Here is a 24,058-nt window from a genome sequence, read left to right on the forward strand (position 1 = left end):
GGCGATTCTGGAACGCCGACTGCAAGCCAGGCCTAATCGCCCAACATCAGTGCCCGACCTCACTAATGCTCTTGTGGCTGAATGGAAGCAAGTCCCCTCAGCAATGTTCCAACATCTCGTGGAAAGCCTTCCCAGAAGAGTGGAGGCTGTTATAGCAGCAAAGGGGCGACAAACTCCATATTAATGCCCATGATTTTGGAATGAGATGTTTGTCGAGCAGGTGTCCACATACTTCTGGTCATGTAGTGTACATATTCACACACTGTTTTAAAGGTTAAATACTAGCTTTGTATTGAGAGAAATCTGTCCTCTGTTTTGCCTGATATAATCTAGGACTGATGCTTTTATTGGTCTGTAATACTGGTACATGTAAATACATAACATTTGTACATTTTGGTAATTTAGCAGACGCTAAATAATGACGCCATTAGTGTTCCTTTGATGGTATGTAACCAGTGCTGTGCCTCTGACCTCCCCAGCCAAACCCATTCGGCCTGGCCAGCCCCCTGTGGCGTCTCCCACCCACCCCAATGTCAACCGGACAGGATTCTTCAACAGCCAGCCCACTGGCATCAGAGGAGGAGGGGCCAAGCAATGAGTGGATAAGAAGTAAGTCAAGGGCTTTTTCTCAATTGCATACTCCTCTCGCCTCCATCTCAAAACCCATTGGAAGAGAAGGTCAAAGGCGAGGGACCACTGGCTTTCTCATCCAATAGGTTTTGAAAAGGAGGCAAGGAGAGAGGACGCGAAGAGTATTCAATTGAGATTCTTCCAAGGCCTCTGTGTACTGAGCCGGAAGGCACTACCTGAATTTGTCCAATAAGAACACAGATATCAATTTTCCGTTGCAAAACGTTTTTACTTCGGTGTGCCCTACTGAACATGACCCTGTTTTATAGACAAGCCAAGAGATGGCAGCAGAGCTCACATTAGTATATATTTTTCTCCACTTATTTTGTCTTCTGCCTCTTTGTCAGCTTCTGAAGAAGAAGATAAACATAATCACAGTCAGATGAAGATGCAAAGATCACCCACAGGAGCTGGCATTCCACTTGACAGAACTGTCACATGGGACAATTCTTCCAGTATCAACGTTTATTTATATATGTATAAGATATATATATATATATATATATATATGTAAGAAATAGACACAGGCTGTACAGTTCTTTTTCATGATTCTTTTTGTTTTCATGTATGAATGAAATTGGTTTCCTTACAAAACAAAAGAGAACACGGACAGAGAACAAACAAAATAAATAAATGGTGCAATCTTGGCGCCTGGCGAAATGAACATGTAATTAATAATGCGTAGCTCTTCCATTTTATCTATCGCACAGCAGTTTGTCCATTAATGTCCTAAAAGTTTGAGTCTGCATTGTGCCAAGTTTAAATGTATGTCGTCGCAGGTTCTCTAAAAACAAATAACACACTAAAAGGTTGGAATCCGTAGGAGAAGCATCCTAGCCTGATTTTTATGTACAGTATATCATCAAATTATCCCTCCTGTCTAGATCAAAGCTTATTTTAAAGTTTAAAGGTGCAAAAACACACTACTGGCCTCTATTGTACAGTTAGAATAAGCACTGAACTGTTTTCTCTTCACTTTGACATTTGTTTCTTTTGGGGCTAAAATGCTGTGGTAGAGCACATCTTCAGGACCATGCACCAGTGATTGACAAAAAAAGTAATTTGCAAAGGTAGTGCACTAAATGGGGAGTAGGGTGCCATTTGAGTCATTCAGTTTTTAAAGAACTGTGAAGAATGGCAGACAAATGCGAAAAATGTAGATTTTGTCATGTATTACAAAATTAAGCTGCTTCAATATCATACCTAAGTCCAAGATATCCAGTCAATGTTGATATACTGTATGATGAAATTATAATGGTCGACGGTTTCTACAATGCAATGTATGTATATCAATATTAGCATATGCAAGTGACTTGTATGCCATTTGGGGAAAAAATGCAAAAATGCAACACCCATGTGTACCTCTATCAATGAAGAGAAAAGTATATCGGTGGAAGGGTTGCTTCTTGGACCACAAAAAGATTGTTGTAAATGGTTGACTGATCAGGTCTAATCATGAGTTCTTCCTTTATTCCTGATGCATTTCACAAGTTGATGATTTTTGGCACTGTGCCAGCTATCCCTCCACTGCATCTATTAAATGAAAATGCTCTATCTGGAAGATGACGTTTACACACATGTCCTGTAACGAAATTAAAGAAATGGGATGACCTGATTTTCCATTGGTCTTTGTGGAATAGTTTGAGAGACAAGGGGCCATGAAATATTTACCCCTACACTTGAGTTCGACCAATCATGAGTTTCATTGTTTTGATGTGCGCAAATTTTGTTTCTGTGCCTACTGCCGATGCATAGTTGATAGTTTGGGCATACATTGGAGGGATTTTCTGTTTTTCCTCTTTTTCAACTTTTTTCTTTGTCTGTGTGCCCAAATCTGTTAACATGAGTCACCGACTATTCAACAACACAACTTTTTCATATTCTGACACAACACTGCACAGGCTAACGAAGCCAGGCTTGCTTGGGGTGGTGAATTCGGATATGCGGATACACTCCAATGTCCAAAATACACTGCATTGCTTCATTCTAAGTAAACTTTTCTCCTAATTGCGCATTGGGATGAAGTGTCTAGTGAATGAGATTACATTCTAAGTGGTATGCTAATGCAGATATAGGAATAGAGCCTGTGTCTTATCCAAGTAGTCAGTCTTCATAATGCCATCCTTCCTGTACTACAGTAGATGGATGCCATCTATGAGTTATTTACTGCTGTGCTGGCTGTAGGTAGGGTATGAGTTTTAGACTATTTGTTTTTTACTTCCTAAATTATGTTGTTTGTTTTGTTTACCATTGTTATTGATTTTCTTTTTGTATCCTCCATCAGAAAATGAAATGATCCAAAATGTCTTTCCCATAATGTGTAAAACAAACTCTGATGCATCTGTATAGCAATGACTGTAATAGTCCAGTGCTGTAAAGACCTGACTAAAGTGAGTGCAATGTGGATCATGTTATTGATGAGGCATTGCTACTGATCAGTTATTGTGAGGGAGATGGATCTGCATCTAAAACAAAGTAAAACATACTAAAATGAACAAAAGTCTCCTGGCTTTTGGTTTGTCATTTATCATTATCAGGATGTGATCTTTGAAGTTGAAATTTAACCTAAAGCACTTTTTAAATGTATCTTGGATTATAACTGTAACCTTCCCTTAAGGAGCTATTAAATGCCATCTGTTCCTTTTCTGCAACAAAAATAAAACAAGTGAAGCATCGCTGGAGTTCTGTCTTTGGGTTGTAAATCAAATGATTGTCGGAACTCATGGGGTCTTGTTAGAATGGTTGGCATTGTCTTTATGATGAAAATGGTGTGTATTATATATACCCCTAGGGAAATTGATGCATTGCAGTGTACCATATCATTATCAAGTGCTTTCTGTAGCCTTGCTTCCCAAGTTTTTACCCTGGAGATGAAACCAATAGTCTCGGAGAGAAGATCGTGCACTGCTTACTCATTTATTATGGTCAACGTTTGTTTCATCAGGAAATGGAAGGAAATGCTCTCCAAGGTGCATGAATTGAGAACTGAAGCGAACAGGAAATTCCGCAACTCTTACAGGCTGACTACACCGCTCGCGTCGCGTGCGTGAGCTTTGCAAAATACATTTAGAAATCTATGTTATTCAATTATTGCACCCACACTGTTGGCGCAAGTCAGTAGAAGGGCTAAAATAGAAGTCAGTTCTATTTTTGACGCAGATTGCGCTGCAAGTCATGCCTCTCCCATCTCCTCATTGGTTTATAGGAGCAGGTACCCACGTGCCATCTCCTCATTGGTTATACCCATGTGGGTGACAAAGACGAACGAGGTCAGTGGCTGTAATGCACCTAATTTATGAAAGTTGCCAATTGCAATATAAAGTCAAGAGAAGAAAAAGCCTGGAAAGAGGAGAGATGACTGAAAACGATTCGGTTGACCGTTTTATGTGTGGATTAATTGGCGGAGTATAGGACCTTGTGCATTTCAGGTAAAATAACAAATCAATGTTAATATCCCAGGACAAATTAGCTAGCAACAGCAAGCTAGCTAAAAAGGACAAATTAGCTAGTAAGTGCAAGCTAGCTAGCTAAATTGCCATGCATGTTTAATGCTTTTCGACCTGTCCCCAAAATAATGTAATTGGTTCAGAATTTGTTTTGATATTTTAACCTGCGTGTAGTGATCGCGTTTGGTGTGGGGGGACAAAATACATTTATGCACGATGGCGCACCCGGTTTGGGTTCCGTTAGAGAACCGTGTCAAGTTGATAAACCTGCTTACTGTTAAAAGTGAGCGTTCCCCTTTGTGGTTGGAGTTTTAACTCACAGAAGGGAGATGATGGGATCCATATCTCCTACAGAGTCCCTACACCTTTGATTAAACAGTACATGTTGTGAAAAAAATAATGATTGCCCATTACTACCAGTAGGTTACTTCCATTCAATGGGCTGTTGAATGCACTGGCCCATTCACACCAGCAGAGCACGCTTTGGTACTGTCACTCGGGAGCCCTAAATACTAGAATAACGGTATCTGACGAGTGAAAGGCAAATTATTGCACATTTTGGTGTTATGTTTTCAGTAATTATTTTACTCAGTCAGCTGTACCAGGACTAAGAAATAAAGGCATTTTAATATTGCAAATCCAAAATCCCCCATAATCTATTATTCAATCATTAGATAATTGTGGGGGCATTCTTGAAATGTCTGTCACAGATTTTGATGGTAACAGATGGTGGGTGACTCAAGAAACCGAGATGGTAAATTATTCATTAATATGAGCTCTTTATGGAGCTCAGTCTTGAAGATCACCAGACAATTCTATTTGCCATTACAACTTAAAGATACCTATAGATATCAACCCCAGCACTTTAAACTGGATATAGTAGCCTATAGGCTAAACCAAGAAACCACATTGGTTACAAATGAAACTGTAATTTGGAACAAATAACCTATTTGCACAATTAAGAGCAGTGATTGAATTTCTTAAAAATAAGTCCAGTGGTTGCCTTTTGCAACTGGTGCAGCACTGCAACTGAGAACGGTGAGACGATGGACCACGAGAGGGCAAACTAGGGGTATCATCCATCATACTTGGCAGACAGACAGGCGGATGGGAGAAGAATAGACCAACGCAGCGCTCACAAGCGATAGCACCACAACTGGGTGGAAACGAGGCAGGGGATGGTATGGTTGAATATCGAATGCCAGCCTACTATATTTTAGCAGTTTATAACACTGAACTATCTGGATGAAAAGTTCCGCTGAAAACAACCGCCGTTGACTAGCATATTCTTTGGAGATAAAGAAGATACCATTCACAAGGTGTGTAGGCTACATATAATTTGTCTGGCTATCCGTTATTTGTAATCGCAAAACCGCAGATACTAGCTATTGGCTACTTCCGAAGTTACTTTGTTGCAATACATTGTTGCGAAACAACTGGCTACTTTTGTTTCTTCGACCTCGAATGTCTTAAGAGGAGTGCACTTAAACATATGCTGCTGTTATGGTGTAGTAACTTAACTGTTTCTATAAACGTACGGAATTCTATTTGATACTTAGACTACAACGCACTCGTGGCATAGGAGGGTGCTGATATTGTTTTGGTTGTCTATCCTTTGGTTTTCACGTGATAAGCCTATTGGCTGCATTTCTGTGCTACACAATGCTTTCTTAGCATAGATATTTGTTATGACAATTATTCCTAACAGGTAGCCTATAATACTGTGATATTACATCTTCGTGGTTCGGGAATGAGCGTTTCTGTCTCGTCGGGGTCTTTTGTTGAAACTGAATGGGATTAAACTCCATTGTTGTATTTCAAGAGTCTTGGAACTCCTTTGGCCGAGGGACTCCCCCGGGACACCCCCAGATTTCCCCTATAAGGCAACAAAACCCTAGGCGTCCATGGTTTGGATAATTAACTTATTAACAGGTTAGAATAATTACGTTAAGGTTAGGAAAATAGTTAGGTTAGCTACTCGTAAACAGTCGTGGCGACATCTGTTTCGAATAGAACCACACTGGGACAAAGGCATGTAGAATCTCACGGTATTTGAATGCTTGTGTGGCCATCAAAGCACAGATGATATAATAGTAATCCCTCCCTCATCCCCAGACCGTATGACAGGTCACCCAGTATGTGTAATTAGTTATTCTTTATAATAATAAGAAGAAATATTGGTCTACATAGCAATTCTCAGCAATCCATTGAGTGTGTGTTCAGCTGTGGATGAAGAGTGCATCACAATATGCAGATACTTTAGATCTTGCTGGTGCGTAGCATACAGGTGAACTGAACGACAAGGTAAGCATGAAGAGTTCCCTATTATAGGCTGTATGACAGAGGGCAATCGAAATAAATAACCAAATCAAATGTTATTCATCACATGCTTCGTAAACAACAGGTGTGGACTAACAGTAAATGCTTACTTATGGGCCCTTCCCAACAGTGCAGCGAGAAAGAAAATGGATAAATAATAGAAAAGTAAAACATGTAATGATGGATAACTTGGCTGTATACAAGGGGTACCAGTACCAAGTTGATGTGCAGGGGTACGAGGTTATTGAGGTAGATATGTACACATACTGTAACTAGGAATAAAGTGACAGATAATAAACAGTAGCAGCAGCGTATGTGATGAGTAAAAAAAAAAGTGTCAATGCATATAGTCCGGGTAGCTCTTTGGTTAACTATTTAAGTAACTATTTAGCAGTCTAATGGCTTGGGGGTAGAAGTTGTTCAGGGTCCTGTTGGTACCAGACTTGATACATTGGCATCGCCTGCCACGTGGTTGCAGAGAGAACAGTCTGTGACTTGGTTGGCTGAAGTCTTAGACAATTTTTAAGGCCTTCATCTCACACCGCCTGGTATATAGGTCCTGGATGGCAGGGAGCTCGGCCCCAGTGATGTACTGGGCCGTCCGCACTACCCTCTGTAGTGCCTTGCGGTTGGATGCCAAGCAGTTGCCATACCAAGGCGGTGATGCAGCCAGTCAAGATGCTCTCATAAATCATAGTCATCACTCACCACTCTGTGGTATAGCCTAGTGTCTGTCACTCACACTCACTCCCAGACCACTGTAACTACCATATATCTATTATTGATGGGAGTCTGTTGTTCACTCTTCAGCAGTGGCTAAATCTGTGTGTTCACGATTCTGTAGATGAGAGGGACATCCTTCTTATAGATACAGGCATACAGTCATGCCTCGGGAAAAGCACCTGCTTTCTCCTGCCTGTGTTTCAGGATGTCAGATTGCAGTGGAGGCAGTCTGACAGGCTGTGTGTGTGGGTGGGTGGGTGGGGGGGGGTCAGGCTGTCCTCACCTGTGTTCCTGTGAGGTTGGATAATCGTGTTAACACTGTGGATTTCCTATCCAGTCATATTCTGTTTCTGATCCTGTGGACTTTAAAGTTGTTTTTGAAAATTAATTGTTCCTGGAAGATCCTTATTTACTGACATGTCTGGAAATAGCTTGTGACATCATGCTAGGGAAAAGGGGATACCTAGTCAGTTGTACAACTGAATGCATTCAACTGAAACGTGCCTTCCATGTTTAACCCAAACCCCTCTGAATCAGAGAGGTGCAGAGGGCTGCCTTAATCAATATTTTGGTGCCTGGGGAACAGCCTTGCTCAGGGGCAGAACGACAGATTTTTACCTTGTCAGCTCAGGGATTCGATCCATCAACCTTTTGGTTACTGGTCTAACACTCCTACCCACCTGGCTACCTGCCACCCCTAGTATTGTCTGCTGAAAGAAACTTGTAATAAAGTAGGATTTAAAGGCAAGTGTTGGTGTGGTGAGTAGTAGTGTCTGTTTGTGTGTAATTGCCATTCAGACAGAGGGCTGTAAAGTACTCTTTTTGTATGTTTCAGGTTTGTCTGAATGGGATGAAGGTAGAAATTAATGTTTTGGTCTGTGATGAAAGAAGGTACCATCACGGTCAACCTTAAACAAAAATAACCTTTGGTGGTCGGCAAATATAACCAACAAATACTGCCGTCAAATGCTTAAAAACATAACTGAAACCTTTCTCTATTCCCTCTCTTCCTGAAGTCTAGGGGAGCCCAGTGAGAGATGTCGATCCCCCCCAACTTTCTGATTCTGAACACCACCTAAAGGTCAGAGGTTAAAGGGTCAGCGGTCAGGGGTGGTCAACACCATCATGGCTGACAGTGAGGGGCTTGGCGGCAGTGGGGTTGATCTGCCCATCCTCGCACCGGGCCAGGTGTACGTGGAAGTGGAGTACGACTATGAGTACAAGGCCAAAGATAAGATGATCTCCATCAGGCAGGGGGAGTGCTACATGCTGGTCAGGAAGACCAACGAGGACTGGTGGCAGGTACGGAAGGAAGAGGGGATGAAAGCCTTCTATGTCCCAGCGCAGTACGTCAGGGAGGTGCGCCGGGCGCTCATGCCCCCACCGAAGCCCCTCATGTCGGGCGGGATGGGTGGGACGATCCGGGTAAAGCCTACAGTTCTGGATATCTGTAGCGCGTCCAAAGAGAACCTCAACAACAGGCCACCTCAGGAGATGTCTAGTTTTGGGAGTCCGTCGCCCACCTCCACGCCCTCGCCCTCTTGGGGGCACGTCACCCCGCCTGCTCTGCCCAAGGATGCCAACCAGAACCCGGAAAGCCCACGGCACAGCAAGCCCCCTGGCGTAGCCGATCTGGTGCTCCTACACAACAACAATAACCATCACCACAGCAACAACTCCAAGTTACCGCATATGCGGGCGGACTCTCCACCTCCCAGGGCCCCCAACAACCACCATATAAACCACAGCCAGAGCCATGACTCGGACCGGACTCCCTCCTCTCCTGGGGACTCCCCGGGAGAGGGGTCAGAGAAGCTCCAGAATGACTCGGAGTCTGGAGATGACCTGAGCAGCAGCTCTACTGAACACATGCAGGTAAGAGACAGTATAGTATGATGCTGCTGTTCTTAAATGGGAAGCGATTATTACAACCCTTTCTCTATCCATCATCCTTTAAAAAAAAAAAAATCCCTTGCTAGCAGGAAGACACTAGCGTATGAGTGTCCTTCCCATCTCTCTCTCTCTCCCTCCTGTCAGAGTAGATGTTGAGTGATGGAACATCTCTCTTCCACTGTCTCCTGCAGAGCTGCCTTCATTCATCAGCCCCCGTGGAGAATGTGGCTTTATTCCACCCTATTGCGTTGAATACTTTTTGCCAGATTTGACAAGAGCAGCAACAGTTGCTGCAGGTGCTTATTATTAAAAAACCCACCATTACACTTGGATCTAGGGAATCGGTTTCTGTTCTGTTCAGCAAGCTTTGGCACAGATTCGTTTTTTGGGAGGGTGGATGTTTCTCCTCTGTATGTGTTGGGGGTGTTCATAGCACCGCTGGTAAAAATGTAGGGTCTTCTAATTGAGTGTGATTTGTAGGACAGACACAGGGAGATATACTGGAGCGACATGTTGGTCCATCAGGCAGGTTTTGGATGTGGTTGCTGATAAGGTTAGTTTCGAAGGGGTCAACTTCAACTGTGAAATAGAGCACTGATGATTTTGGAGCCGAAACCTTACTTTGAACTAACAGGTCGCTCTCAATGGCTCTTTGAGCCTCAAAGTCTAGAGCAGAGGACTACGTGAGTCATGTGTCATCCTCAGCAACAGCATGTATGTTACTCAGTGGTGAAAAAAGTAAAAGATAGAAAATGACTCAAGTAAAAGTGAAAGTCACCCAGTAAAATACTACTTCAGTAAAAGTCTAAAAGTATTTGGTTTTAAATATACTTAAATATCAAAAGTGAATATAATTGCTAAAATATACTTAAGTATCAAAAGTACAAGTATAAATCATTTCAAATTCCTTATATTAAGCAAACCAGATGGTACAATGTTCTTTTTTTAAAATCTTTTTTTTTTTTACAGATAGCCAGGGGCACACCCCAGCAGACATAATTTACAAACCAAGCATGTACACTACATTACCGAAAGTATGTGGATACCTGCTCATCTAACATCTCATTCCAAAATCATGTGCATTAATATGGAGTTGGTCCCCCTTTTGCTGCTATAACAGCCTCCACTCTTCTGGGAAGGCTTTCCACTAGATGTTGGAACATTGCTACGGGGACTTGCTTCCATTCAGCCACCAGAGCATTAGTAAGGTTGGTTCACTGATGTTGGGCAATTAGGCCTGGCTCGCAGTTGACATTCCAATTCATCCCAAAAGTGTTTTGATGGGGTTGAGGTCAGGGCTCTGAAGGCCAGTCAAGTTCTTCCTCACCGATCTCGACAAACCAAACTCAGTTTCGTCCGTCGGACTGCCAGATGGTGAAGCTTGAATCATCACTCCAGAGAATGTGTTTCCACTGCTCCAGAGTCCAACACCACTCCAGCTGATGGTTGGGATTGCACATGGTGATCTTAGGCTTGTGTGCGGCTGCGCAGCTATGGAAACTCATTTAATGAAGCTCCCAACAAACAGTTATTGTGCTGACATTGCTTCCAGAGGTAGTGAGTGTTGCAACCGAGGACAGACAACTTTTATGCGCTATGCGCTTCAACACTCGGCGGTCCCGTTTTGTGAGCTTGTGTGGCCTACCACTTTGCAGCTGAGTTGTTGTTGCTCCTAGACGTTACCACTTCACTATAACAGCACTTATCACAGATGACCAGAGCATAAATTTGATAACCCGTTGTTGGAAAGGTGGCATCCTATTACGATGCCACGTTGAAAGTCACTGAGCTCTTCAGTAAGGCCATTCTACTGCCAATGTTTGTTTATGGAGATTGCATGGCTGTGTGTTCGATTTTTATACACTTGTCAGTGGCTGAAATAGCCAAATCCACTAATTTGACGGGGTGTCCACATACTTTTGTGTATATAAAGTGTATGTTTGATGAGTCGGCCAGATCAGAGGGAGTAGGGATGACCATGAATATTCTCTTTATGTGTGTGAATTTTCCAGTCCTGCTAAGCATTCAAAATGTAACAAGTACTTTTGGGTGTCAGGGAAAATGTATGGAGTAAAAAGTACATTCTTTTCTTTAGAAATGTAGTGAAGTAAAAGTTGTCAAAAATATAAAAGTGAAGTACAGATACCCAAAATAACTACTTACGTAGTACTTTAAAGTATTTTTACTTACGTATTTTACAAAGAAAAGACCTCACAGCACTGAAACCCTAATTTCCTTCCCCTCTTGAGATCAATCATGTAGCACTCCTCCTCCCACCCTTATGACTCATCATCATCAGGAGAGGCCCATCCTCCCGTCTGAGGTGAAAATGAATGAACCTGTGAATAAAATGACAAGACGAGTCGCTCCTGTGAAGGAGGTGGTGCTCTACAGGAAGGAATGGCGATGCTCTGCCTTCTTAACAACACTATCAACAAGGCAGGTCCTACAGACCCTAGTTTTGTCGCACCGTGACTACTATTCAGTCGTGTGGTCAGGTGCCACAATTGCAATTGGCTCAGAACAGGGCAGCACGGCTGGCCCTTGGATGTACACAGAGAGCTAGTATTAATAAAATGCATGTCAATCTCTCCTGGTTGAAAGTAGAGGAGAGATTGACTTCATCGCTACTTGTATTTTTAAGAGGTTGAATGCACCGAGCTATCTGTCTAAACTACTGGCACACAGCTCGGACACCCATGCATACCCCACAAGACATGCCACAAGGGGTCTCTTCACTGTCCCCAAGTCCAGAACATACTATGGGAGGCACACAGTACTACATAGAGCCGTGACTACATGGAACTCTAGTCCACATCAAGTAACTGACGCAAGCAGTACAATTAGATTTAAAAAACATATAAAAGACACCTTATGGAACAGCGGGGACTGTGAAGCAACAGTAACATTGGCACACACACACACACACGATAACATACATACACATGGATTTAGTACTGTAGATATGTGGAGTAGGGGCCTGAGGGCACACAGTGTGTTGTGAAATCTGTGAATGTATTGTAATGTTTTTAAAATTGTATAAACTGCCTTAATTTTGCTGGACCACAGGAAGAGTAGGTGCTACTTTAGCAGCAGCTAATGGGGATCCGTAATAAATACAAATGGATATTGGGGGTTCTTTCTCAATTCAGGCATAGAGTAGATTGTGAAGGCTCTTTGTGGAGCAGGAGGCAGCTGAGGAACAAAGAGAGGGACTGGGCTTGAATAGAAACTAGGTCGTATCAGCTGAGGATCAGTCTGCTCTGCTCTGTCGCCCCACTGGCCGCGGGACCTGTGTTTGTGTGAGGACAAGTGTGAGAATGGTGTGTGTGAGAGAGAGAGAGAGAGAGAGTCATGGGTTTGGGCTGGACAAGAGGGAGAATGGAACTGATGGTGGAACATGGTCGTTGACGTTGGACCATGGCGAGGCGGACCACGGTTAAAATTAGAATGTTATGATAATGCATCCTGTTGAACAAAAACATGCAAAATTATCTTCTGTGTGTCATTCACCAGAATTAACTTTATGCTTGTCAAATTGGCGACCATAATCGTACACATTCGCCCATGTCATTTTCATGTGCATCAAAGGGTTTTAGTTGAATGTTTCTGACAGACTGTGGTGCCAACGGAGCGTATGAATAGCCCACCGAAGGTTGGCTCTTCCAGTGAACTGCAGAGCTTGTTCACTGTCTGGTCAGGTGAAACCTGCTCCGTTTCACTTTGTGGTCTTTAGTCTTTCCTATCTGGCCAGTTGCTATGCATGTGATTGGCCCTGCAGTGCAGCCAACCAACCAACACTTCGATTTCCTGTGTCATTGCAGGGTTACAGAAATAAATCTGTGTATATGTGCTAAACAAAGCACTTTCAGTATGAGCCGAGACAGTTACGGTAGTTATTAGAAGGCTCTTTTCCTCTTTTCTACGCTTCTCCTTTTTCTACCAATCCCATCTAACTTCCCCTTGCCTGTATCCTTCTCGGTCCATAAGAGAGAGAATCAGGTTGTGTGTGTGTGTGTGTGTGGATTTGTCAGTGGCAAGCCTGTAGTCCGGTGCCAGCTGGTCTCCCTAGCCTAGCTACATTGATTTGATCTGATCAGTGAATGATGGTAAACCTCTGTGTTACCATATTCTCCCTGCCTGTATGGCCTAATTCCCTTCTCTGTAGGGCTCTGTCTGGCTATTAGCTATAGGATGGAGTGGCCTACATTTCCTCGGCTTGATACACAGCTTGGGTTCGTTGGCAATGTGACCTCTGAATCCCACGTAGATACACCCCCCCCCTTCTAAAAGCACAGCTCCTATGCTCTTAAAAGATTGGCCAAATAAGCCCATTTCCTTACTTCTCAAGACCCTGGCCTGGCATCTGTATGGACTGGTATTTCAGTTTAAATGACACGATGTGGGCCACCCTCATGTTCTTGCTCGCTCGCCCTACTACGAGATATGAAGGAGATTCTGGAGCAGAGTGGCTTAAGACATTAACATTTTTCAATTCACATTATGGGCTTTAACTTTCATTGTGGCTGGCAACACAGCATTTTTGTTCCGCAGCTCAATTTGACCTCAAAATATCACAGCAGTCACAGTAAGGACAAACTATTCTAACCAGATTTCCATCCAACCTTTTTTTGTGTGAGTAAAGTACGTGTTGGATTAAACATGTCATGACAGGCCTGATGGAAACAAAAAAAAAATCTGTAAATTTTCCAAATGTCGACAACACAAAATACACTAGACAAGGTGAGAGATTTTTGTGTGGGTAAAATGAATTATGCGAATAATGTCGTTGGAAACGCTTTAATGCGCAAATATTGATATAATGACCATCATATCGAAGTAAACTAGGAATCACGCGATGACACGTTGTGTGGTCTTCCCACTACGACTCGTCGGGAAAGCATTCAGGTTGTTGACCTATAAATGGTGATGAATTTCACAGGGTGGGTGAAAGTGCAAGGTGATGAGCTTGATGCAACTTTCCAATAAATATCTAGGGTCTTATTCTGGTGACTTGATAATTAAAAAAAATATAAATAGTTTTGCTCTTTTGTAAATAAAATCTCATGATGTAGACTATGCGTGCACTTTTAAAGTGCCCTTGCCGATACCAGAGTGGGCACACTCGCTATATAATGGAGAAAAAAACTGTGAGAAAACGACTCAGTAGAGTTAAATGCCAAGAAAACCCATTTATCTTGTATGTTTTATTAGGTACATGGGCATTTAACTGCAAAATGTATTTGTATGTGCACTATGTTATCATGCACAGCCTTATCTGAAACAAGTACATTTGATGGAAACACATCAGTGGGAAAATGTGCCTCTTGTTTATATGTCGCTTTTTGAATATTCGTATGAAAATCTGTTGCCAGTTGGATGGCAACCTAGCTACTAACAAACTTTTCTTTTAAGACATATTATACTATAGAATAGGGCCTGGACGATACCATTATCGCAATATTCGTTTTCCACATGGGGAAAAAATGAAAACACAACGCAGATTTAACTCTTTGGTCCTTTAAAAACCTGCTGTTTGTAAAATATTGTGTGCTATAGCTTGGAAAATAAATACATGTGACTATATGACAACATATAATGATGTTTGTTTCCAACATTAGGGCTGTTTTACTAAAGAAATTTAATCTGCCTCCTGTTTTGTTTCCTTGCTTGTATCGCGATGTAGTCGCGGTCCTACTATTGAATAATGCAACCAAACCATATTACACAATTTACAAGCATGTGCAGACAATTAACGGGTTTATTTTCTCTTCTGTAGGCTACACTTTTTAGCTTCAAGACAAAAGCACAGAGTTGCTAACATGTCTTCATTAACTAATGTTAGCCTATCAAAAATGAGCCGCATCATTACAACAAAACAGGCTTAATTTTTATCCATATCATGCAAATCATTACATGTGGTAAAAGCAAATTGCGACGGAACTTGGGTCTAAGTGAATTCACTGCGGAGTTGCGACGAGCTGTTTAAAAAAAAATGGAAGCCCATACCCGCCACAAAAAAAATGCCTCATGATTTAAGGTGCACAATTAGTCTGTGATTGTCAGATCAACTGTAGCCTACTGGAAATAACCACAGCTGCTGGTAGACTCGAGAAGCCTATGCGCTCTGTTTACTTCTGGGCCAGGGAAGTGTAATGGCATGTTTTTATAGCCTAAGCTATGCATGTATAGTCTAAAATAGGCCCATTTGTTTGTGTTCTGAGAAAATGTGATACAATTTGGTTTCTATTCAAACTTCGGGTGGCTAGGCTATATAGACTTTTTTTTTAATCCAAAATGATTGACTGGAATTAATCAATCAACACTAGTGATGACATGCTGTATGAGTATCTTTTTAATTACAGATGCAAAGGCCTACGTGATGCAACCTTGCGTACAGCAATCTCAACCCTGTTAGTTTTTGTCCAATCGCAGTTATCTCTTTGTCTGTGTAAAGGGTTTTAATGTTTTCATCCTCCCTAAATTCAGGAGTTTTTCTGATATAAAAACAAGGACCACATTATTATTATTTTTTTATATATTTTTTTTTACTCCTGGAAAAGTTCCTGGCCATAGCGAGAATGAAATCATGAATATCCTGCCAAACAAATCATGAGGTTGTCACGTTCCTGACCTGTTTTCTGTTGTTTTTGTATGTGTTTGACGGTCAGGGCGTGAGTTTGGGTGGGTAGTCTATGTTATGTGTTTCTATGTTGGTTAAAGGGTGACCTGATATGGCTCTCAATTAGAGGCAGGTGGTTTTAATTTCCTCTGATTGAGAGCCATATTAAGGTAGGTGTTTTCACATTGATTGTTGTGGGTGTTTGTCTCCTGTGTCAGTGTATGTTACGCCACGCGGGACTGTTTCGGTTTTGTTTGTTCGTTCGTTTTATGTAGTCAGTTTTCCTGTTCTTGCGTTCTTCGTGTTTCATGTAAGTTCGTCGTCCAGGTCTGTCTACGTCGTTTGTTGTTTTGTAATTATTCAAGTGTTCGTCGTGTTTTCTGTTTTGTTGATTAAAAATCATGTCTTATCACAACGCTGCATTTTGGTCTAATCCTTGCTACTCCTCTTCGGATGAGGAGAAGGAGGAAGCCCGTTACAGAGGTGAATCAGTCTAAACAACAGTACATTGTCCCTCTTCAGCGCTTTTTTTATTAAACCAAATCAAAAGTGCTGGGGCTTCCCGAGTGGCGCAGCAGTTTAAGGCACTGCATCGCAGTGTGAGGCGTCGCTAAAGACCCGGGTTCGATCCTGGGCTGTGTCTCAGCCGGCAGTGACCGGGAGACCCATGATGCGACAAACAATTGGTCCAGCGTCGTCCGGGTAAGGGAGGGTTTGGCCGGCCGGGATGTCCTTGTCCCATCGCACTCTAGCGACTTCTGTGCCGGGCCGGGCGCATGCATGCTGACACGGTCGCCAGTTGTACAGTGTTTCCTCAGACACATTGTTTCAGCTGGCTTCCGGGTTAAGCGAGCAATGTATCAAGAAGCAGTGTGGCTTGGTAGGGTCATGTTTCGGAGGATGCATGGCTCTTGACCTTCGCCTCTCCTGAGTCCGTACGGGAGTTGCAGCGATGAGACAAGACTGTAACTACCAATTGGATATCATGAAAAAGGGGGGAAAAATACAATAATAAAAAAAAGTGCTGGAGCAAATGCCAGCTCGCCACACGTTTGCTGGCGGCCCTGTTGTGCTGATCTCTGCAACGTGGATCGAAGGAAATCAATGCCTCAAATGAAGATGCATAACCTACAGTTGAAGTTTACATACACTTAGGTTGGAGTCATTTAAAACTTGTTTTTCAACCACTCCACACATTTCTTGTTAACAAACTATAGTTTTGGCAAGTCGGTTAGTGCATGACACAAGTACTTTTTCTAACAATTGTTTACAGACAGATTATTTCACTTATAATTCACTGTATCACAATTCCAGTGGGTCAGAAGTTTACATACTCAAAGTTGACTGTGCCTTTAAACAGCTTGGAAAATTCCAGAAAATAATGTCATGGCTTTAGAAGCTTCTGATATGCTATTTGAGTCAATTGGAGGTGTACCTGTGGATGTATTTCAAGGCCAACCTTCAAACTCAGTGCCTCTTTGCTTGACATCATGGGAAAATCTAAAGAAATCAGCCAAGACCTCAGGAAAAAAATTGTAGACCCCCACAAGTCTGGTCCATCCTTGGGAGCAATTTCCAAATGCCTGAAGGTACCACGTTCATCTGTACAAAGAATAGTACGCAAGTATAAACACCATGGGGCCACGCAGCCGTCATACCGCTCAGGATAGGAGACGCGTTCTGTCTCCTAGAGATGAACGTACTTTGGTGGGAAAAGTGCAAATCAATCCCAGAACAACCGCAAAGGACCATGTGCAGATGCTGGAGGAAACGAATACAAAAGTATCTATATCCACAGTAAAACGAGTCCTATATCGACGTAACCTGAAAGGCCGCTCAGCAAGGAAGATGCCACTGCTCCAAAACTGCCATGAAAAAGACATACTACGGTTTGCAACTGCACATGGGGACAAAGATCGTACTTTTTGGAGAATTGACCTCTGGTCTGATGAAACAAAAATAGAACTGTTTGGCCATAATGACCATTGTTATGTTTGGAGGAAAAAGGGGCAGGCTTGCAAGCCATTGAACACCATCCCAGCCGTGAAGCACGGGGGTGGCAGCATCATGCTGTGGGGGTGCTTTGCTGCAGGAGGGACTGGTGCACTTCATAAAGTATATGGCATCATGAGGAATGAAAATTATGTGGATATATTGAAGCAAAATCTCAAGACATCAGTCAGGAAGTTAAAGCTTGGTCGCAAATGGGTCTTCCAAATGGTTAATGACCCCAAGCATACTTCCAAAGTTGTGTTAAAAGGGCTTAAGGACAACTAATTCAAGGTATTGGAGTGGCCATCGCAAAGCCCTGACCTCAATCCTATAGAAAATTTGTGGGCAGAACTGAAAAGGCGTGTGCGAGCAAGGAGGCCTACAAACCTGACTCAGTTACACCAGCTCTGTCAGCAGGAATGGGCCAAAATTCACCCAACTTATTGTGGGAAGCTTGTGGAAGGCTACCTGAAACGTTTGACCCAAGTTAAACAATTTAAAGGCGATGCTACCAAATACTAATTGAGTGTATGTAAACTTCTGACCCACTGGGAATGTGATGAAAGAAATGTAAGCTGAAATAAATCATTCTCTCTACTATTATTCTAGCATTTCACATTCTTAAAATAAAGTGGTGATCCTAACTGAGCTAAGACAGGGAATTTTTACTAGGATTAAATGTCAGGAATTTATAAAAACTGAGTTTAAATGTATTTGGCTAAGGTGTATGTAAACTTCTGACTTCAACTGTATATATGTGATCTATATATATTTTATTTTTGGGTGGTGGGAATAGGCTTCCATATAGTACATCTCAACTCCCCGGTGAATAATACCCACGTTTTCAGTCATACTTTGCTTTTACCAATTTACTTTTACTAATGATTTGCATGATATAAATATAAATTAAGCATGGTTTGTTGTAAGGTAGGCCTACTGTACTTTTAAATTCTAATTGGAGGGGTAATCGTATATTTTTGATAGGCTAACGTTACTTGATGAAGACGTTGTTAGCTTTAGCTAGCACTAACTATGTGCTTTTCTCTTGAAGCTAAAATGTAATGAGTGTGTAGATGAAAAAAAGTCACAAACTTAAATGGGAGGCAACAGTCATAATATAATGGGCTTAACAGCCAATGTGTATTATTTAACATTTACTATTAAAATAGTGCTCACTTGTAGGAATGGGTAATTGTTTACAAGTTGCTAGCTATCCCATAAAGCCTTCAATATTTTCATTTCCTGTGGTTTGGTAACTTCCTATTCTTTGATGGACTCTGGCTGGACTAAAGACGTCTCAAAGTTTGAGGGGTTCGTCTTGCAATGGAGCTTTCAACCGCAAGGGGGGCATTGCATTTCCACTCCATTGTGGACGTCCCTATTGAAATGCATGACATTCGGGTTAACATAACGGGGTACTTGTGGGTAATGTGAACTTGGCGTGAGAGGTGTGAGCGTATGTACGCTGTACAATGGCTAAACGTGACCACTATCTTACTCCGTAGTCTGACTTTTTTTGATTGGACTATTCTGCTAGATGCTCTAATGTGGGGGTTCTCAAGCTTTTTGTGGCCAGGGACCCCTTTTATGAAAGCAAATTCATCGCTGACCTCATAATCAGAACACAACTCGAGTTCGATAACAATACCATACGTGGAGTTTTACTATGACTTCGGCAGTGCATGGCCGGACCAATCAATTATTTAGCCCTGGGAAAGAACAGACCCACCTCTTGGCATCGAAGAAAAATAAATAAATTTTTAAGCTCATTTCCTGCAATTATATACATTTTGTCATGGGGCAGAGAGAACTTTACAGTTTTAAAGCTTAAATACAGTGCATTTATGTTCATTATTGAGTTTAAAAAGTTATAATTGGTGGAGTACTCTGGATACCAATATCCCTGTGAGCCTCCCAGACCCATGTTGCCCAGAGCATACAGTACATTGTAGATTCATAATATCACCAGGGTCCAACGTTAACTGTTTTTCATGGTGTAGTTTTTAAATACATTGGGGTCATGCAGAGCCTATAGGTTGGCATGCTTTCTCTCTATATTCAGCTATTAATAGGCTATATTTGGTTATAATGATATGTATTAAAAAGCTGTGTAACATAATTTAGCAATGAAAGTCAATATGGGATGCTGCCCCTAGACGTTCTTTGTTCCAAACAAGATATCGACCTGGCTAGTATGGACTAGTCAAGACAAATGTTAGGTGTCTTTTTGTAGCTTTCTTTTAGCAGGCTCAACAGTAGCCAGCATATTGCTACTCTTTTCACTATTGAAGGATCCCTTTATAAATCAGTTTCCATAAAATATATAAGCTCAGCGAGCGAATAGACTATTTTTGCTCTAGACAGTTTTTACAGTTTGCGTGTGCTGTGTGAAGGCATCAACTCATGTACTGCTTGAGAAATTGTGACTCGCGGGAGCGTGGTGGGGCTTGAATGAATGGCCAATCATATGCTTAAATACAAATAGCATGACTTTTCTGCATGTAGTCTTCTATGGTTTTCAATACTAGAATGACCGGGAAGGTAAATGTTGAACTGGAACGCAAACATTTTACTGAAGTTACTGGGCTGGTTGGGCCAGTGACTGGAGAGATCTACTGGCCTGACAAATGTTTTTACTGGCCCTGTACCAGCAGGCCATCGCATCGGACCCTGATTACACTGTATATACACCCTCTAAAGTTATTCCATGGAACCCTTGGCCAAAATTGTTTAATATTGTAGCGACCCGCACAGACAGCTGTGTGTTATGTGTTAGGCTAGTAGGTGGTTGTGTTGTACTGACCAGTACCCAGTGTTCGCGGTGTCCGACATGTCAATCAACCTGCTATCTGCCAATCACGGGAATGCCTGGAATGTTCTGATGCCGGGCATCCTGGCGGTTGGCGGAGTGGCGTGGAGGGGGGTTGGGCAGGGGGATGGAGCATTGGAAGTTAAGACCAGGTTTCGCCTTTGTTCTCTCTCTTACGTCTGGGCTTCACAAGAGAAGGTCACGATTGGCTTGTGGGTTATCTTTCATTTATTTGGCGTGGGCTACGGCCAAACAGTAGCCTGTGTAAAGTTGGTTTAATAAACCGTCCTTTCGTAAACTCAATCCTCTGTCTGGACAGTTGTTCTTTTATGATCTAGTCAGGTCATTACATTGGTGTCAGAAGTAAAAACGTTGATAAAAGTTAGCCAGCTAGCTAGCTGACTTCTGTGGCTAGCTACCGTAGGTGAGAACGGGGGTTGAAAATGCTTCGAGGGAATCCGAAAGTGAAGGTGGAGGTAGGGGACGATTATGGCCAAGGAGATACGTGTGAATGGACGTCGGAGGTTCTGGCTGAGGAGATCGCCAGGGCGTCGGAGCGCAGAGGCCGCTTGAGGGAGGACGCTAGAGTGATGGCGGCTGAAGCGGGCATGAGCGCCTCGTCGACTGTGTTTCGCGCGGATTCTGGTGGGCGGGCCGAAGTGGTGACGTCGACGCGGCGGGACGAGGAATCTGGGGCTCAGGATGTAAACAAACATGGCGGCGCCCAGTTCCCGGCTGCGTCCGTATCTGTTAAGACCCCGAAGTATTCCGGTAAGGCGGATTGGGAAGCTTTTCATGCTCAGTTTGAACTGTTAGCTCATTTTAGGGGGTGGTCGGATGAAGAAAGGGCACTGCAGTTGGCTTTATGCCTCACGGATGAAGCTCTGTCCTGTTTGATATTGATTAGCCCCGAGGACAGACATGATTATGGCGCTTTAGTGGGAGCACTGAGGAGGCGCTATGGACAGTGTGTACAGCCCGGGCTACTGCGCTCCGAACTGAGTAATAGACGCAGGCAGCCTGGAGAGCCTCTACGGGTGTTAGCTAATGACATTGAGAGCCTCTCTCGGCGGGCATATGCTCACATGCCCCCCTCCGTGCAGAGCGAGCTAGCACGGGACCAGTTCATACAGGCGCTCTCTCCTACGGAGCTGCGCATACAGACCCAGCTGGCTCATCCTGAGTCATTGCAGATAGCCTTGGAGATGGCTTTGGAGAGGGAGCTGGTGTGGGCTGGGACTTCAGCTGGGGCTTTGGTTGGGGTGCAGGGAGACACACCCTCTGTGCGAGCTGGGGGGCAGAGCAGCCCGGAGCCGGAAAAGCCTGCATGGGTGGCTGAAATGACAGAACTCATTCGTGCTGTGTCGCTACAGGCGGCACAAAACACACACCCTGGTCCCAGGGTCTGCTGGGGTTGTGGCCAGCCAGGCCATCTGCGCCGAAATTGCCCCATGTCCCCCAGAGCTCAGGGAAACGGCTCGGGGTCCGCATAGACCGGGTAGTGCGGACCCCTGGCTTTCTATCCCAACCACCATCATCTTCAGGAGGAGCCCACCGGCACAGACGGGGAAGCAAGGCTCCACTTCCCCCAGAAGCAGACGAGAGCAAGCGGATGGAGCCTGTTGTTGTGGTGGGCCGGACCTGTGTTGGGGACTTTTGTCATGTCCCTGTCACTGTGGAGGGTGTGCCCTGCTCCGCCCTGGTGGACACTGGGTCCACAGTAACCCTGGTGAGGCCAGATATTGTGCCAGGTTGGACTCAGTGTGAGCCTACAACTGTGCAGCTCCGCACAGTCACAGGTGAGCTGGCACCCATGAAAGGGAAGGGAATAATGACTCTGACAGTAGGGGGCAGGACTGTGCGTCATCCTGTGTGGGTGGCGGCTGTGCAGGACCCTTGTATTCTGGGGTTGGACTTTCTTAGGAGCACAGGCTGCCAGTTAGACCTAAATAGGGGCACACTGAGCTTCCAGGGAGGGCCGGAAGTCACCATGGCCCCCCCTAATGTCACATTCACTCAACCCAACAAACCCTTTACTCCAACAGTTAAAGCAGCAGAGACTCATGGCTGCCCCCCCTCCCCCACAGCTGTGTGTGACTTTTCCCCAGCCCCCCTGTCACCTACTGCGGTGTGTTACATTCCCCCAGCTACCTCCATGACACAGCCCTCTGTGAGCCCAGGCCGCGCCCCCCCAGCCCAGATGGGAGAGGAGAGGACACTGTCTGCAGTGAGGGAGATATGGGGGAGGAACTGTGTTGGTCTTGACCCCGAGCAGCAGGAACGGTTGTGGCAGTTGCTGTTTGAATTCAGAGACAGCTTTGCGCTGAGTGAGGAAGAGGTGGGTCAGACTCATCTGGTGCAGCATGAGATCGACACAGGTGATGCTCGACCCATCAAGATGCGTCCCCGCCGTATCCCGCTGGCACGCCAGGAGGCGGCAGACAAGGCTGTGTTGGAGATGCAGCGGGCAGACTTCATTGAGCCCTCAGACAGCCCCTGGGCGGCGCCAGTCGTCATGGTTCCGAAGAAGGGGGGCAAGCTGAGGTTCTGTGCGGACTACAGGCGGCTGAATGAGGTAACCAGGAAGGACTCATACCCCATACCACGTATCGATGAGTCGCTGGACCTGGTTAGGGGGTCCTCCTGGTTCTCCTCACTAGACCTCCGCAGTGGCTACTGGCAGGTGCCCCTCTCCCCAGAGGCCAGAGCCAAAACTGCATTCTCCACTAACAGAGGACACTGGCAGTTCAAGGTCCTGTGCTTTGGCCTGTGCAACGCTCCAGCTACTTTTGAGCGTTTGATGGACAGGGTGCTGGATGGCATCCCCAGACAGCAGTGTCTGGTATACCTCGATGACATCCTGGCCCATGGCAGCTCCTTCCAGTCAGCCCTGGGGGCGCTACGGCGTGTGCTGGAGAGGGTGGCTGCCGCAGGTCTGAAGCTCCACCCCGAGAAGTGCCACTTCATGAGGAGAGAGGTGTCCTTCTTGGGCCACCGAGTGGGGAAGGAGGGGATCAGCACCATGGAGGACAAGGTAGGGGCTGTCAGAGACTGGCCCACCCCCACCGACCAGCGTCAGCTGAAGAGCTTCCTGGGCCTGGCCTCGTACTACAGGAGGTTTGTACGGGGCTTCTCAAGCGTTGCTGCTCCACTGAACCGCCTGCTGCCGAAGGACAAAGCTTTCACTTGGACAGTGGAGTGTGAGGAGGCGTTCAACACCCTCAAACGTGCACTGATCGAGGCCCCCGTGCTCGCCCCCCCTGACCTCACCTTGCCCTTTATCCTGGACACAGACGCGAGCAATGTGGGCATGGGTGGGGTGCTGGCCCAGGTGGGGCCAGCGGGGGAGAGAGTGGTGGCGTACTTCAGCAAAACATTTGACAAACATGAGCGCCGCTACTGTGTCACCCGGCGGGAGCTCTTGGCTGTTGTGGCTTCCGTCAAACACTTCAAGTACTACCTGGGTGGTCTGCCCTTTACTGTAAGGACTGACCACTCTGCTCTCCAGTGGCTCATGTCTTTCAGAGAGCCAGAGGGCCAGGTGGCACGCTGGTTGGAGGAGCTTCAGCCGTATGACTTCACGGTGGTGCACAGGGCAGGGGCACGCCACTCCAACGCCGACGC

The 24,058-nt window shown here is 44.5% G+C and overlaps 2 protein-coding genes across 2 annotated transcripts in view; both read left to right on the forward strand.

The window, feature by feature from the left end:
- Nucleotides 1-3,305, forward strand: part of LOC120051192 (kinesin-1 heavy chain) — a 40,513-nt gene extending 37,208 nt beyond the window's left edge. Inside the window, exons 24-25 of the mRNA XM_038997921.1 lie at nucleotides 480-609; nucleotides 978-3,305. Of these exons, the coding sequence (XP_038853849.1) occupies nucleotides 480-598 (119 nt within the window). The 3' untranslated portion in view covers nucleotides 599-609; nucleotides 978-3,305. The remainder of the gene's footprint in view (nucleotides 1-479; nucleotides 610-977) is intronic.
- A 1,951-nt stretch (nucleotides 3,306-5,256) lies between these two features.
- LOC120051193 (rho GTPase-activating protein 12-like) overlaps nucleotides 5,257-24,058 on the forward strand; it is an 88,491-nt gene continuing 69,689 nt past the window's right edge. Inside the window, exons 1-2 of the mRNA XM_038997922.1 lie at nucleotides 5,257-5,395; nucleotides 8,135-8,993. Coding sequence (XP_038853850.1) covers nucleotides 8,244-8,993 — 750 coding nt within the window. The 5' untranslated portion in view covers nucleotides 5,257-5,395; nucleotides 8,135-8,243. The remainder of the gene's footprint in view (nucleotides 5,396-8,134; nucleotides 8,994-24,058) is intronic.

Source organism: Salvelinus namaycush, chromosome 7 (assembly GCF_016432855.1).
Source record: "Salvelinus namaycush isolate Seneca chromosome 7, SaNama_1.0, whole genome shotgun sequence".
Classification (NCBI taxonomy): Eukaryota; Metazoa; Chordata; class Actinopteri; order Salmoniformes; family Salmonidae; genus Salvelinus; species Salvelinus namaycush.